The sequence below is a fragment of the Bubalus kerabau genome, chromosome 6 (assembly GCF_029407905.1).
Source record: "Bubalus kerabau isolate K-KA32 ecotype Philippines breed swamp buffalo chromosome 6, PCC_UOA_SB_1v2, whole genome shotgun sequence".
In the NCBI taxonomy this organism is placed as follows: domain Eukaryota; kingdom Metazoa; phylum Chordata; class Mammalia; order Artiodactyla; family Bovidae; genus Bubalus; species Bubalus kerabau.
In genome coordinates this window covers 58397409-58413275 of record NC_073629.1, presented here as the reverse complement: position 1 = coordinate 58413275, position 15867 = coordinate 58397409, and the positions used below count along the sequence as shown (strand labels likewise).

Genomic DNA, 15867 nt, shown 5'->3' with positions numbered 1-15867 from the left:
AAAAAAAAGAAAGGAGAAAATCGAGACGATAGGAGAAGAGGGGGCATCAGTTCAGTTCAGTCTCTCAGTCACGTCCGACTCTTTGCAACCGCATGGACTGCAGCACGCCAGGTTTCCCTGTCCATCACTAACTCCGAGAGTTTACTCAAACTCATGCCATTGAGTCAGTGATGCCATCCAACCATCTCATCCTCTGTCATCCCCTTCTCTTCCTGCCTTCAATCTTTTCTAGCATCAGGGTCTTTTCAAATGAGTCACCTCTTCAGGTGGCCAAAGTATTGGGAGTTTCAGAGTCAGCTTCAGTTCTTCCAATGAATATTCAAGACTGATTTCCTTTATGATGGACTGGTTTGATCTCCTTGCAGTCCAAGGGACTCTCAAGAGTCTTCAACACCACAGTTCAAAAGCATCAATTCTTCAGTGCTCAGCCTTCTTTATACTCCAACTCTCACATTCATACATGACTACTGGAAAAACTATAGCTTTGACTACACAGAGCTTTGTTGGCAAAGTAATGTCTCTACTTTTTAATATGCTGTCTAGGTTGGTCATAACTTTTCTTCCAAGGAGCAAGCATCTTAATTTCATGGCTTTAGTCACCATCTGCAGTGATTTTGGAGCCCCCCAAAATAAAGTCAGCCACTGTTTCCCCATCTATTTGCCATGAAGTGATGGGACTAGATGCCATGATCTTCGTTTTCTGAATGTTGAGCTTTAAGCCAACTTTTCCACTCTCCTTTTTCACTTGCATCAAGAGGCTCTTTAGTTCTTCTTTGCTTTCTGCCGTAAGTTTGGTATCATCTGCGTATCTGAGGTTATTGATATTTCTCCCAGCAATGTTGATTCCACTCTGTGCTTCATCCAGTCCAGCATTTCTCATGATGTACTCTGCATACAAGTTAAATAAGCAGGGTGACAATATACAGCCTTGACGTACTCCCGGGACAACTTACCTTGTGCCAATGTTCTCAAAATGCATGTTGTGGGTGAGGGGCCTGGTACCAGTCTCTGAGTTTTGAGATATTCCCTTTTTCTAATTAGCAGCCTGCTAGTAGCTATATAGCGGAACGTGGCCCTGGAATGACTTTGAGGAGATACCCCATGTCCAAGGTCAGAGAAGCCCCAGCAAGACAGTAGGTGCTGGAGTGGCATCTGCATGGCACTGGAACAGCTCTGAGGAGATAACCCACATCCAAGGGCAAAGGAGAAGCCCCAGCAAGATGGTATGAGGGGTGAAATTGCATTTAGAATCAAACCCCATACTCGCCAGAGACACTCTGAGGGCTCAAACAAACTTTGTGCACACCAAGACCCAGAGACCCCACAGAGACTGAGACAGAACTATGTTTGAGTGTCTCCTATAGAGGCACGGTGGACTGCCACAGGGGCAGGAGCTCTGCGTGCGGTAGACGTGGGTATGGCATAAGCCCTCTTGGAAGAAGGTCGCCATTAACCCCACCATGGGGCCACCAGAACTTACACAGAACTGGGGAAACAGACTCTTGGAGGACACAAACAAAACCTTGTGTGCACCAGGACCCAGGAGAAAGGAGCAATGACCCCAGAAGAGACTGACTCAGACTTGCCTGTGAGTGTCCGGGAGGCTCCAGCAGAGGCGTGGGTCAGTGGTGGCCTACTGCAGGGTTGGGGCACTGAGTGCAGCAGTACCTACATGGGATCTTTGGAAGGAGGTTGCCATTATCTTCCTTACCTCAACATAGTATGGCCTCAGGTCAAATAACAGGGAGGGAACACAGCCCTGCCCATCAATAGAAAATTGGATTAAAGAGTTACTGAGCAGGGCCCCACCCATCAGAACAAGACCCAGTTTCCCCCTCAGTCAGTCTCTTCCATCAGGAAGCTTCCATAAGCCTCTTATCCCTGTCCATCAGAGGGGAGACAGAATGAAAACCACAATCACAGAAAACTAACCAATCTGATCACATGGGCCACAGCTTTGTCTAACTCAATGAAGAGGGGGGCATGGGATAGTGTAAAAATGTTAAATACTCATTATCAAAAAAGGAAGTCAATATAATATGCTGCTAAGTCACTTCAGTCGTGTCCGACTCTGTGTGACCCCATAGATGGCAGCCCACCAGGCTCCCATCCCTGGGATTCTCCAGGCAAGAACACTGGAGTGGGTTCCCATTTCCTTCTCCAATACATGAAAGTGAAAAGTGAAAGTGAAGTTGCTCAGTCGTGTCCGACTCTTAGCAACCCCATGGACTGCAGCCCACCAGGCTCCTCCGTCCGTGAGATTTTCCAGGCAAGAGTACTGGAGTGGGGTGCCATTGCCTTCTCCCAATATAATATACAAGCATATTATTAAGAACTATGGATAGTAAAGCCAAAAGAAAGTGCTAAGAGAGTTTGGGTAAAGGATTGCAGGATTAGATAAGGTCAGGGAATATTATTTTCTGTTACATGTTTTGCAACTCAACTTGATTTTTAAACTGTATACTCGTACTAATACTTTGATACTTTAAGCTTTGGAAACTTGTAAGCACCAATAAAGATATTTGTTTCTGAAAACTCTAATTTGGGATCATCTCTCTCAAGGAGACATATTCAGCAGTATTAAGGTTACAAATTATATTTGTAATCATTATCAAATCACAATTTCTCTGAAAATATTTGTCTAGCCTCCTGATTAGACATTGTATCATGCTATTTCAACAACAACAATTTTAGGAAAACAGTACTTCTAAGTTTCTGATAACATACCACAATTTTCATTTCATTTTTGTGCTCAAAAGTATTCAATTTTATAAAATCAAAGAAGTTTTTAAAATATTTTTCTTTTTGTTGATAACTCAAAACAAAATGCTATGGATGTGTGAAATCTTAAAAGGTGTTCACCCTGAAATAAAACAGCGCATTTTGCATTCTATAAATGAAACCTTAAGGTTAAAAGATATTTCTTTCATATACTCCCTTCACTGGTTCTGAATTTTTAAAAATTTATTCATAAATATTCAGTTTTCCTTCTTTGTTTAGGTTTTAAATATTTTGATAATGACACATTTTATACATTATTAAACTCATAACATTAACAGATGGCAATTGTAAAGCAACAGGATTTATAATGGAAAGAGGTGGTTTTTTTTGTTTGTTTGTTTGGTTTTGGTTTTTATTTGGAGCAGGGGGCAGGAATGGTGCAGATGTGACAGACCCAAATTCAAGTCTTAGCTATATAAGCCTGGGCCAGCACCTTCCTTGAGCCTCAGTTTCTTCATCTATAATAATCACCCTACTGATTCATTATGAGGATTAGAATAGCATATATAAAATTCCAGCAAAGGACAACACATGAAATAGATATTAATAATGACAATTCTCCTTTTCTTATCTTCTCTGTTGTCCAAGAGGCTTAATTTTAAAGAATCTGTAGACTCTGCAGTCTAAGTACCTGAGTTCAAATCTTGGTTCTCCCATTTATTACTAGCCTGCAACCCTTGGGGTAGTTATTTATTCTTCTTAACCTTGGACTCAGCAATTCATGGGCGTAATTATAAAAACCCTTCAATGAAGTGGTGACGAAGAAAACATATATCCTGCTAGCACAGTGACTGGTACTTAACAAGTTCTCAGAAACTAATAGAATAAAAACAAGAAATTGAAAGATAGTCTCTCTCTGCAGTTCAGTTCAGTTGCTCAGTTGTGTCCAAATCGTTGCAACCCCATGGACTGCAGCACGCCAGGCTTCCCTGTCCATCACCAACTCCCAGAGCTTGTTCAAACTCATGTCCATCGAGTTGGTTATGCCATCCAACCATCTCATCCTCAGTTGTCCCCTTCTCCTCCTGCCTTCAAACTGTCCCTTTTAGTTTAGCAAACTAAAGTAACAAATGACTTGGTCAAGAATAGCACTTCATGAAGTTACATGCGACCTGATTTAATGATCTTCCCATAAAAGACAATTAGAAAATGCCTTCTGTGATATATTTTAATTCATATTTGTGTTACTTGACAGAATACTTACCTTTGTCCACCTATCAGTTTGGTCAAACGGAGTACCACCCCTCTGTGCTCTCTTACTACCTACAGCTATTTTACTTTCTAATATTATTCAATAAATTGACCAAATTGACAAGTGACTCCTTGCTCATTGAAAAGTTGGTTCTATCAAGTGAGCACTTTTTTTATCCTTTGACAAAGGCACTTGTATTTTTTTTTTTTTTTCCACTTTTTGGAGCCAAAGGCATTATTTTCTTCACATTTCAATCACTGGCAATCAGGATATTATGTGGTAAACAGAAAATATTATTTAAATGCTGTTTAATAAATGAATAAATTAGGGTATACATGATACCAGAAACTATCACCATACTACCAGAGCAACTAGCTACCAAACAAAAACAAAACCTTGAACTATTTTCCAAACCTCTCCATTTGAATTAAATGAAATCCCAAGCCCCTAGTATGCAAAATTTTGTTTCTTAATGATGTAAATCTAGATGGAACATTTAGCATATGCTTGCGTTGTTTCAAGAAGTGCAAAGGTAATTCAGTCACAGTTAGCCACCCCCAATAACTCCCACTTAAAATGAAGTCACAAACAAAGTCTTTCTACTATACAAAACTTCCCTTTTACAGAGAGTTTTCTTAAAAATGTAAGTAATTTCACAGACAGAAGATATGAGTAATTTCTTAAAGGTCATATTTCCCCCAAAATTGGTTTTTTCACCCTTACATTCTCATTGTACTCTGTAGAATTTTTTATTCCTTAACGCTGAATTTAAGGTTATAATGACTTAAAAGTTATATACTTTTGCTTTCGGGAATCCAATTTTTCACATAAGAATAAGTAACAAGGTAACATTCTTACCTTGATCTTGTGCATGAACAGTACCCCCTGACACACATAGTACAATAAAATGAAGAAGCAGTTTCCTAAAAATAAAGAAAAAATTGGGAAAAACTTAGTTGAACATTTATGATCTGTAAGTTAAAAACCCAAAATAAACTCTAGTGAAGGATTAAGAATGAAGCTATTTTCAATTCACACAGTATTTTAATCCTAATACTGATTAAAAGCAAGAGCCCCAAATTCAAGTTTTGGTTCTGTCACTATGTGTCTTGGGCACCCTATTTAATAATCACTCTGTGCCCTAGTGTTTCCCTTCATTAAATCCATCTCATAAGGCTTTTTGAAGATTAACTAAAAAGCTTAAAGTACCCAAAACAGTACCTGGCACAGAGGAAAAACTCAGTAAATGTGAACTAATACAAGTGAAATTATTATAAGTGGTATATATCATGTCAAATCACCACACATGCAATTTTACACAAAGTAAAATTATTGGCAGATTGGCATAAAATACAACTTACAGTCACTTAACTACAGTTATTATAAATGCATGGGATCAGTTATTTGTTTAAACGTTTTTACATAAGATCTATTTGAAGATTATATTCAAATCACTTGTACTCGATTCATGACTGATTCTAAAAATATAACCACCTGTAGATTTCAACACTGACCACTGTGATTAGTGTGATTGTAAACACCATACTCAAACCAACTACACATTAAAATGTTCATTCATGTTGATTAGTGACATAGAAAACACTTTACAATTATTTAGCTTAATCAAACTTTTCATAGATTTTGTTGATTAGTCTTCATAATTGGCTTTCTCTACCTCCCAGCTGAAAATCAGAGATAGTTTCAAAAATTAATGAGCATGCTGAAAATATTTTATGATCTAGTTTTTCTTGCTAATATAGACTCTGATTCTGTTCAGTCTAACTCAAAAACTCCCCAAATGGTATTTCTGAAAATACAGTTCTGCAAGAGTGATGACAAAGCCCTTTGAAAATCATTTTTAGGTTTCTGCTGTGCTAGCAGTAATCAGTACATTTTCTATTTATCGCCAAAGCTATGTTTTTACCTTTGTCAACAAGAATAAGGAACATGTTAATGTAAAAAAGTGAGCCAATATAAAATTATACTATTTATTTATAAGTCAGACACGACTGAGCAACTTCACTTCACTTTAGTATATAAAATGTATACTATAAAATTATACTATTTGAATAGAACAGTTTTTAATAAGAATTTGATAAAATACTTAACTGTTATTAACTATACAAATCAATTTTAAATCATAGAAATTTCAACTGACATGTGCAAATAGTTGAGCCATCTATTTTAATGAAGCCTATAATAGTTTCCCATATATGGTGTCATCCATGAGATGTTTCCCAAATGTTAGTCTGCCAACATTTTTGGTTTTTTGTGAAAAATACAGATTCTGGGCCTTCCCAGAGACTTCATAAATTTGAAGTGGATCCTCAGCATGTATACATTTTTAACCAAGTGATCTAATACTGATTGTGTATGTACCAAACTCAGAAAAAACAATTTAGAATATTTACTGTTAATAGTTACATTGTACTTAAAATACTCTAATATTAATACTTTGCTTAAATCACATACATAATTTTATATGACACAAATAAGATTTGACCTTTAAAAAAAAAAATTCTTTTCTGCTACTCTAGATCATGGTTTTCAAACAGAAGCATGTAACATAATCACCTAGAGGGCTTGTTAAAGATTCTGGGCTCCACCCTGAGAGTTTCTGACTCAGTAGGTCGGGGTGGAGCCCAAGAATTTGCAGTTATAACAAGTTCCCAGGCAATGCTGATTGTTGCAGATCTGGGGCATCATACCCTGAGGACCACAGTTCTGGAACAGGTGATGCTCAAGAGATGGTGTGAGGCCTACTTGTTTTTCAGCTTCTTACCATAGCTGATTGGTGGACTCACCTGGTGACTTCTAAAAACTACTACTTGGGTTCTGCCCTCCCCAACCCCACCCTCAGAGATTCTGACTTCAATTTGTTGTTCAGGGATTTTTAAACACTTCCCCGGTGATTCTAATGAGGAAAGTTGAGGACAGCAGTGTGAAATGAAAATGATTTCCTTGGGTCCTCCAGGATGAATCCTAATATCCTCTAGAATTTGAGTAAAAGAAGGCACTTTTCCTTTCACATTTGTATTTTCAACTGGCAGCATGTGCATCAGTAAGACTAGAAAATAGCTCAGGATTCCAATCACTGAAGTATATCAGAATTATGCTGTTTTAATAGAAAATGGAACATGAAAGGAAGCACTTCTCACCTGCCCAAAGTAATCCAATTCACTGAGAGTTTAGAAACAACCGAAAAGGCACTGCTTCATTCCAATACAGCTAAAGAACAACTAGCACTATTCACCAGGCAATTCAGTCAACTCATGGACTTCCCCAATGACCTCAGGGGAGAAAAATGGAAGACAAGAGTTCTTTCTAGACATGTTAACAAGTCTATTCCTGGCGTGAGGCAGGAAAACCTGAACACATCAAATATCATCCCTTAGCCAGGTGATTTTAGGAGATTATCACAAGTCAGTTGAACCACACCTTATATAAGTGTACCTACTTACTAACTTGATGACTAACAGAGAGATAGAGATCAATGATATAGAACAGATTTTCTTTATCTTTTTCTAATTCTGCCCCAAACTTAGAGCCAACTGCTGGGTAGTACCCCAGAGGCCTGCAAGTCTTATAGGTGCCCAGCCACTAAACTGAGAGCCCAGAAACAGAGACATCAACGACTTGTTGAAAAGGGGCCTTAAGAACCTGAAGGAAAAAAAAAGTCCTGGAGCAATACCTCCACCAGACCCAGCAGACTCCAAGCAGGACACGGCCATAACCTTCCAGAGGTGGAGAGGGCTACCATTTATAGGGCAGAACTGCCGTCAGGTTGGCTCATCAGTTACCAGGGAAACCGGGGGCAGGGGCAAACAGGTAGGCAGTTACTAATTAAGTCCTACAATTAGGAAGACTCGATAATCATGTGAGTGAAGCAGGAGCTGGTGGAGCAGAAGACATACAGGGAGCAAGAGGATCACCATCTTGAATGGCCCAATCATACAACTAAGGAAGAACAGGAAAAATTTAAGTTCCTCACCAGGTGTTCAAGGTCCTTATCGTTCAGCTCCAACCTCCTTTTTCTTTTTTTTTTTTTTTTTTAAGCAATAAATAGGGACCGATTACATCTGACATCCCAAAGCTCCAGCCACACCATGTTTTTCTCTATTCTATGGACAAACTTTGTTAAGTGCCTGAAAAGATCTCAGTCTCCATCTATCAGAATCTTAAGTATCATCAAAGCCTAATGTGAACACCTGCTCCATGAATTTTTCCCATCATCCCTAGAGAGGACTGCACCTTTTCCTCCCCTTTGTACTCCTGATGCTTTAATTATAACTTTATTATAGCCCATATGTGCTGTATCTTTTATGATTAATTAGTAATAAATATCTGAGCAAGTAACAGGTCTTCACCTTTTGTCATTTTCTTACATAAAATTGACACAATCGATATGTTAAAACAGGAACAGAATAAATAGCAAGATCTCTCAATGACTGAGGAATTTAGTTCTTCCCTATGAACCTAATTCTTTTAACACTTAGGAAGTTAAGTAAAATAGGGGCACTTTTAGTTGGATGTCCAAAGAGAGAAAGAAGAATTAAAAAAAAAAAATCTTCTGTGGTAGAGTAAATGGAAGGCTTCTTCTTTTTCATTTTAACTGTTTTTCTCATCTTTGAAGTGGGAAGACAGAGAAGAGATCAAACCTAATTGATATAATCAGCTTGATAAAGAGCCCAACTCTATCAATGAGTAAAATGATGTTTAACGAATCCAAGCTTTCTGGGAAATGCACGAATCCAAGCTTTCTGGGAAATGTCTAGTTAAGTTGCACTTGTTTATTTCTTTGCTTTTGCACTGTCCACCAATGATTTTACACTTATAATACATTTACTTAATAAAGAAAAAATATCACACTTCCACATTAGCAAATGGTAAGAGTTCTCAAGGGTAGCAGTGTTTTGTGCTTCTACTGTTGTGCTGTGCTTATTGTACTAGACATGCTGGAGTCCTTAAATAAGGTAAAACTAAAACTGTATTAAGTTGTTGCAGAGAAAATAACATGGTTAATAAGAATAACAATAGACTAGGAGTCAAAAGATTAGTCCTAGATCTATTTCAAACTCATTGTGTGAGCTTGGGTAGGTTATTTCAAGGTTTTGAGTCTTAGCTGACTCATCTATTATGTGATAACAATATAAATTTTATATTTTAAATTCCAAATATAAAAGCCTAAAATCTGTGTGTATGGTAGACTCCTATTAATATTCTGGCATAGAAGACAAAGATCAAGTTACGCTCTTAGCAAAATGTTCTATAAATCATCATATACAAAGGGCATGTTGTTTAACCACAACTGGGAAAAGGTCCTCTTACAGTTCTGGCCAATTCTTTTTTTAATTAAGTAGCCTAAAATAGTCTACTAAGTTTGCTAATTTGTTCATATATTTAGTTAACCCTAACAAAGTCTCCCCGGAGAAGGCAATAGTACCCCACTCCAGTACTCTTGCCTGGAGAATCCCATGGACGGAGGAGCCTGGTAGGCTGCAGTCCATGGGGTCACTAAGGGTCGGACACGACTGAGCAACTTCACTTTCACTTTTCACTTTCATGCATTGGAGAAGGAAATAGCAACCCACTCCAGTGTTCTTGCCTGCAGAATCCCAGGGACAGGGGAGCCTGGTGGGCTGCCATCTATGGGGTCGCACAGAGTCAGACACAACTGAAGCGACTTAGCAGCAGCAGCAACAAAGTCTCCCTTTTTTTTTTTCTTTTTGTTAAAGTTAAGCAAATATCTCCTGGAGGAGGAAATAACAACCCACTTCAGTAATCTTGCGTGGACTATCCCATGGACAGAGTCTGGTGGGCTAGTCCATGAGGTTGCAAAAGAGTTGGTGGGCTAGTCCATGAGGTTGCAAAAGAGTCAGAGATGACTGAGCAACTCAACAACAAGAACAGAAAGTCTAGTTTGTATATTAAACATGAATATTTTTCAAATATTCAAATCATGCCTGTTTTTGTTCACTCTTTTGTATGTCTGGACCAAGTGTCATTAATGTAAAGTAACAGAAGTACATATACTTATACATTTAATAAAATCAGACTAGGTCTGAAAAAAAATTAACAATATAGTAGGAGATATTCAATAAATGTTCAGAAAATATAATCCATAATATTAATATTGGAGGATATCTAACAAAATGTGAAATACTCTGTGTGTCTGGTCTGCTAGCCACATTTTCAGTTTGACATAAACCACAGTCAAAACATAACCAGACATGTGAAGGGTGAAGTCCTAGAGGAGATCAAGCAGGAAATAGATATCCAAAGACCATACTCAGAATATTTAAGGAACTAATATCCACCCCCAGGCATCTTCCCTAAATAATTCTTAGAGCTATTCAACTTTCTCTTTATCTGAAGGGTCTAAGTTACTTTAGGGGAATTTCAGGCATCCTTTTGTTTAGGATACTCATGAGACCCCCAGGTTTTATGATATATGTCTTCAAGATACTGATGCTCATTCCTACACAGGTTCAATTTGTGATAAGGAACTTTTGTAAAAAGTGAATTGGAGATTTTCATTTAAACCAGTTGGAAAAAGTAAACTAATCTGAAAAACACACACTTGTAATATACATCAAGAATTTCAACAATTTCCATCACAGTACATTTACAAGCCAAAAAATTCTCTAAGTCATGACAGCTTTATAGATTTTGCTCTTTACTAGCTGCTAAGATCCAGAAATAGTAAAATTTCTATCCTTTGTTCCCAAAGTAACGGAAAAACAGTTCTTATCCCAGCAGTGGGGATAAAGTTGGATGATTCAGGGAATAAAATATTGTCAGTAACTTACACAAAATGAATTCAACTCAATAAGTACTTGTATACCTAACCTAGTGTGAAACATACTAGAACTTTTGGTTAAATTCCAAACATACTGGCAACTTCTGAAATAGAAAGGAGATAAATGCTTAAGGACTTCAAGTGATCAAAATACCTGGAGTCCAGTCAGTAGCAGGGAAGAAATAAACATATATATAGTCTCTCCTTGAAATACCACAGAGATTGTTAAACTGATTACTCCCTAGAAAAGTTTCTGGCACATTCTACTGTTGCACAATTGCACTCATCACACACACTAGCAAAGTAATGCTCAAAATTCTCCAAGTTAGGCTTCAACAGTACATGAACCGAGAACTTCCAGATGTTTAAGCTGGATTTAGAAAAGGAAGAGGAACCAGAGATCAAATTGGAGATCAAATTGCCAGCATCCATTGGATCATAGAAAAAGCAAGAGAATTCCAGAAAAACATCTACTTCTCCTTTATTGACTATGCAAGACTTTGACTCTGTGGATTACAACAAACTTTGGAAAATTCTTCAAGAGATGGGAATACCAGACCATCTGACCTGCCACCTGAGACATCTGCATGCAGGTCAAGAAGCAACAGTTAGAACTGGACATGGAACAACGGACTGGTTCCAAATTGGGAAAGGAGTACATCAAGGCTGTATACTGTCACCCTGCTTATTTAACTTATACGCAGAGTGAAAAGTGAAAGTCACTCAGTCATGTCTGACTCTTTGCAGACTATACAGTCCATGGAATTCTCCATGCCAGAATACTGGAGTGGGTAGCCTTTTGCTTCTCCAGGGGATCTTCCCAACACAGGGATCAAATCCAGGTCTCCCTCATTGCAGGCAAATTCTTTACCAGCTGAGCCACAGAGTACATCATGTGTAATGCTGGGCTCCAAGAAGCACAAGCTGGAAACAAGATTGCCAGGAGAAATAATAACCTCGGCAATGCATATGATACCACCCTTATGGCAGAAAGCAAAGAGGAGCTAAAGAGCCTCTTGATGAAAGTGAAAGAGAAGAGTGAAAAAGCTGGCTTGAAACTCAACATTCAAAAAACTAAGATCATAGCATCCAATCCCATCACTTCATGCAAACAGATGGGGAAACAATGGAAACCATGACAGACATTTTTTCTTGGGCTTCAAAATCACTGCAGATGGTGACTGCAGCCATGAAATTAAAAGATGCTTGCTCCTTGGAAGAAAAGCTATGACAAACCTATACAGCATATTAAAAAGCAGAAACATTACTTTGCCAACAAATGTCCATGTAGTCAGAGCTATGGTTTTTCCAGTAGTCATGAATAGATGTGACAGTTGGACCTTAAAGAAAGCTAAGCACTGAAGAATTGATGCTTTTGAACTGTGGTGTTGGAGAAGACTCTTGAGAGTCCCTTGGACTGCAAGGAGATCAAATCAGTCCATCCTAAGGGAAATCAGTCCTGAATATTCATTTGAAAGACTGATGCTGAAGCTGAAGCTCCAATACTTTGGCCACCTGATGCAAAGTACTGACTTACTGGAAAAGACCCCAGTGCTGGGCAAAACTGAAGGCAGGTGGTGAAGGGGATGACAGAGGATGAGATGGTTGAATGGCATCACTGACTTGATGGACACGAGTTTCAGCAAGCTCTGGGAGTTGGTGATTGACAGGGAAACCTGGCATGCTGCAGTCCATGGGGTTGCAAAGAGTTGGACAGGACTGAGCGACTGAATTGAACTGATACTACTGTTAAGTAAAAGATTTTTAAATGAATGAATGCATCAGATCTTCAGTCAATGAGATTATCAAGCTGTCTGGAGTTTTAACCGATATATAACTCCTCTGACATTTTCCACCTGCACAGTGAACCCAAGATCAAGAAGTCAGGTCATCTAACCTCCATTTATTTAGCTAAGGAAGTAAAGAGTTTTCATGATCTAGTCTCTGTTTCTCTCTCCAGATCCTGCTCCAACCAATCTGCCCCTAGAATGTGTGTTCCAACCAACTTCATTTCTTCTGGGCCCTCAAATGCACCATGCTGTCTCACCTCTGAGCCTTTTACTGTTCTGTCTGTAAAGTTCCATGCCTTTTCCACTTATGTCTCAGTCTAGATTTCATTTCCTCTGGTTAGCCTTTCCTTCCAGTACTACCCCTCCCTATCTTCCCCAACTAACAAGACAGTTAGATGTCCTTCTGTATATATCCTTATGTTATATTTTTGCTGGTTTCATTGTTTATACTTGCTTGTTTCATTTTTTGTTTCCTATATTAACCGGGCACATTGGAAGGCAGCAATTGTGCTTCTGTCTTACTCAATCATTGTATCCCTTCTGCCTAGAATCATGCTAGACACATAGTGAACTCAGTGAACATTTGCTGAATAAATCAGTAAATGAATAATAAGTGAATGAATGACGGAACGTTAGCCTTTTATGAGAATGAAAATAAAATCATCTTCACTTCTCACTCAGAATTACAAATTCTAAAATAAGTCAGAGTTGCAAAGCATGGCAAGAAAACTAGTACAGCTATTCTAGTTCCTATAATACGATTTATCATTCTCCTGTAGCTTCAGTTTATCAAGCACAATGTATAAATAACACTCAAAATTACTTTCTATAAAGTACAATTCCTCTTCCTAAGACATCCATTTGTTTTAAACATTTATTTGAACACAAAGATAATGAGGCAACTTTAAAAATAGAATTTCATGCAAGCTAGGAAATAGACCTTATATCCCAAACTTTGTTTACACTTTTGTTTATAGAAATCAATGTACCTATCATTCTTAGTTTTAATTTTTTTTTCATTAATTCCACAAATTCACATTAAGAATGTGAATGTGAATCAAAATAAAAGCAGCTCTCTGAAATAAAATATCTGTAAGGATCTAGTTTTAAAACTGTAAATATTTCTGGGTGACTAATCAGAATTGTGATTTTTTAAAAAATCACCCCTGCTCTTACAAAACATCACCACAAAAGGATGGAGGAAAATTAAAACCTCAGGGGTTACATTAGACACTCTAAGGTTTAATTCAGTGGCCTGACATTATCATCAGCTAATCAGCTGCTTGTCCCTGAGTCCCTATTCCTATGAGGTTGGTAGCATTTATTTCAAACTGAAGAACTCTGAATTCTTTACGGAAACTGGATTTTTTTCAAGAAACAATTTTCTCAGCTCAATTGGTAACTACATTTCCCCATTCTACTTGTGTGTGGCTGAAGCTGTGAGAGGTTGCAATCTGATGTAATCTTGAATTACCCTCAATTTTCTGCAGTTCACCCTCACTGGGAACTGTCATGGAACAAACTTGATATCACAGGAGTCTGCAAGGCCCCTGGCTGGAGGCTGCTTGGAGAACAGGAGAGAGGAGGACCTTCACGCAGGATCCTCTACCCATCTGATGCCTCTCCAGGAAGATTCTTTTCCCCAATTACTCATAGTCTAACTTTTCCTCAGAAGTTCCTCAGTGTAATCCATTCTGTTTGGTTTCTCTGCGTCCCTCCCCCCAATCATCTGGACCCAATTTACAAACCCCAAACTGCCCAAGAATGTATGCAGGACCTTTTCTGGGAGCGTCTGGAAGGGAAGTGTAAACCAGACAAGACAGGGGCTAAGAGCTGAAGATCTCCTTTAATCTGCGAGGTTGGTCACAACTGCCAAGGGGAATGTTAGTCAGCAACCTGGGCTTCGTGTAGGGCCCAAGGGAAAGCCCTGGGGGTGGGAGCTGGCAGGGAGGGCAAGAAGGGCACATGGATGGAGGGGAACAGGGAGGGCAAGGAGGGCAATGGATGGAGGGGGACGCTGGAGCGGCGGAACAGGAAGTGGAGGACCTCATCCAATCTCTCAGGGTGGCTCTGGAGCCTCAGAGACCCAAGTCTGATTCTACCATTCCACTCACCCTAGTCCAGCGGCCCTCAGGATCCGCTGCACTCCCTACCCTGCTTTCCAAGGCAGGTCCATGCAAGGTGCTTTCACCGAGAGAAGTGGTGAGAAATCTGTCTGGAAAACTGATGAGACCTGCGTGAGCAGCTCTGGGTCCGGGAGCCCGCCGGGACTAACCTCATCTCGGACCCTGGAGAAGAAGTGTCAGGAATCCTGCCCTCCCCCTTGCCCCAGGGGGGCCGGGCACACCCCTGCATGGACGCACGTGGTGGCTGAGGTTTTGAGCTTTCCCGCTCAGTGATTCATTCTGCAGCGGGCGCGTGGGTATGTGCATCCTTGTCAGTGGGGAAGCCGGCTGCCCGCCCAGGCTTCCAGAGGTCGAAGGAGAGAGTGCGCGAGCCCTAGCCAGGCTCGACTGCCAGCGGCTGGGAAGCACATGTTCATACAAACACTGCCACAAGGCGGTCTTTCTCTGCACTCCGCCTCCGCCTGCCCTTAGCTGGCACCCTCGGTCCTGCCCCCCCTGCCCTCCTCCTTCCTACTCTACCGCGTCGCAGCCTAGTAGCAGAGAACGACCACAGCCGCCTTCGTCCCTCCTGGCCCTGAGGCCAAAACCAAACTTCTATAACCCACTGACATCTTCCAGGAAGGGCCAGGACAGCCAGCCAAGGCCACGCGCCCCCTACCCTTCATCCACGCTCTTCTCCCACTGAGGCAGTGGGAGCCGGTACAATGCCCCAAAAGCAGATGAAGTGCCAGGGAGGGCCGGTGAGATCACTCCCTGGGAGCAGCAGCCCCGGAGGCCCCCCGCCCTCCGCACCGGGGTCCAGCCCCTTCCCCAGTGATACTCCAGTGAGCAGGGGACAGCCTGGGCCCCAGATGGGCAGCACGTTTGTTGGCCTCCTAATGACTAGAGACCAACTGCCTCTGTGTCTCATGATTCCAGGAGCTCCCTGATGTCCGGGGTTCCGTGGGCACCCTCTCCCCCATTCGGCAACCCTGCCGCATGGTTCAGGCTCCGCACACAGAGCCCAGGGGGACCGCGAGGACCCCAGCAGTTCCCAGGCTGGATGCCCAAGGAGCACCGAGGGGAAACAAAACCTCAGCCAGGGCCCTGAGCGAGGAGAACGGAAGGAGGATGCGAGGGCAACGGGAGCTGGAGCCCGGGCGGGCGTCCGAGTCCAGCTCCGGGGCTGCAAGAGCCGCT

At 40.6% G+C, this 15867-nt stretch overlaps 1 protein-coding gene across 1 annotated transcript in view; it reads right to left on the bottom strand.

The window, feature by feature from the left end:
- The window catches only part of COL24A1 (collagen type XXIV alpha 1 chain), a 404934-nt gene extending 390092 nt beyond the window's left edge, over positions 1 to 14842 (bottom strand). The window contains exons 1-3 of the mRNA XM_055587104.1: positions 14838 to 14842; positions 6548 to 6667; positions 4832 to 4896 (exon numbers count right to left, since the gene is read on the bottom strand). Coding sequence (XP_055443079.1) covers positions 4832 to 4896; positions 6548 to 6667; positions 14838 to 14842 — 190 coding nt within the window. The remainder of the gene's footprint in view (positions 1 to 4831; positions 4897 to 6547; positions 6668 to 14837) is intronic.
- Between the last annotated feature and the right edge of the window lie 1025 nt (positions 14843 to 15867).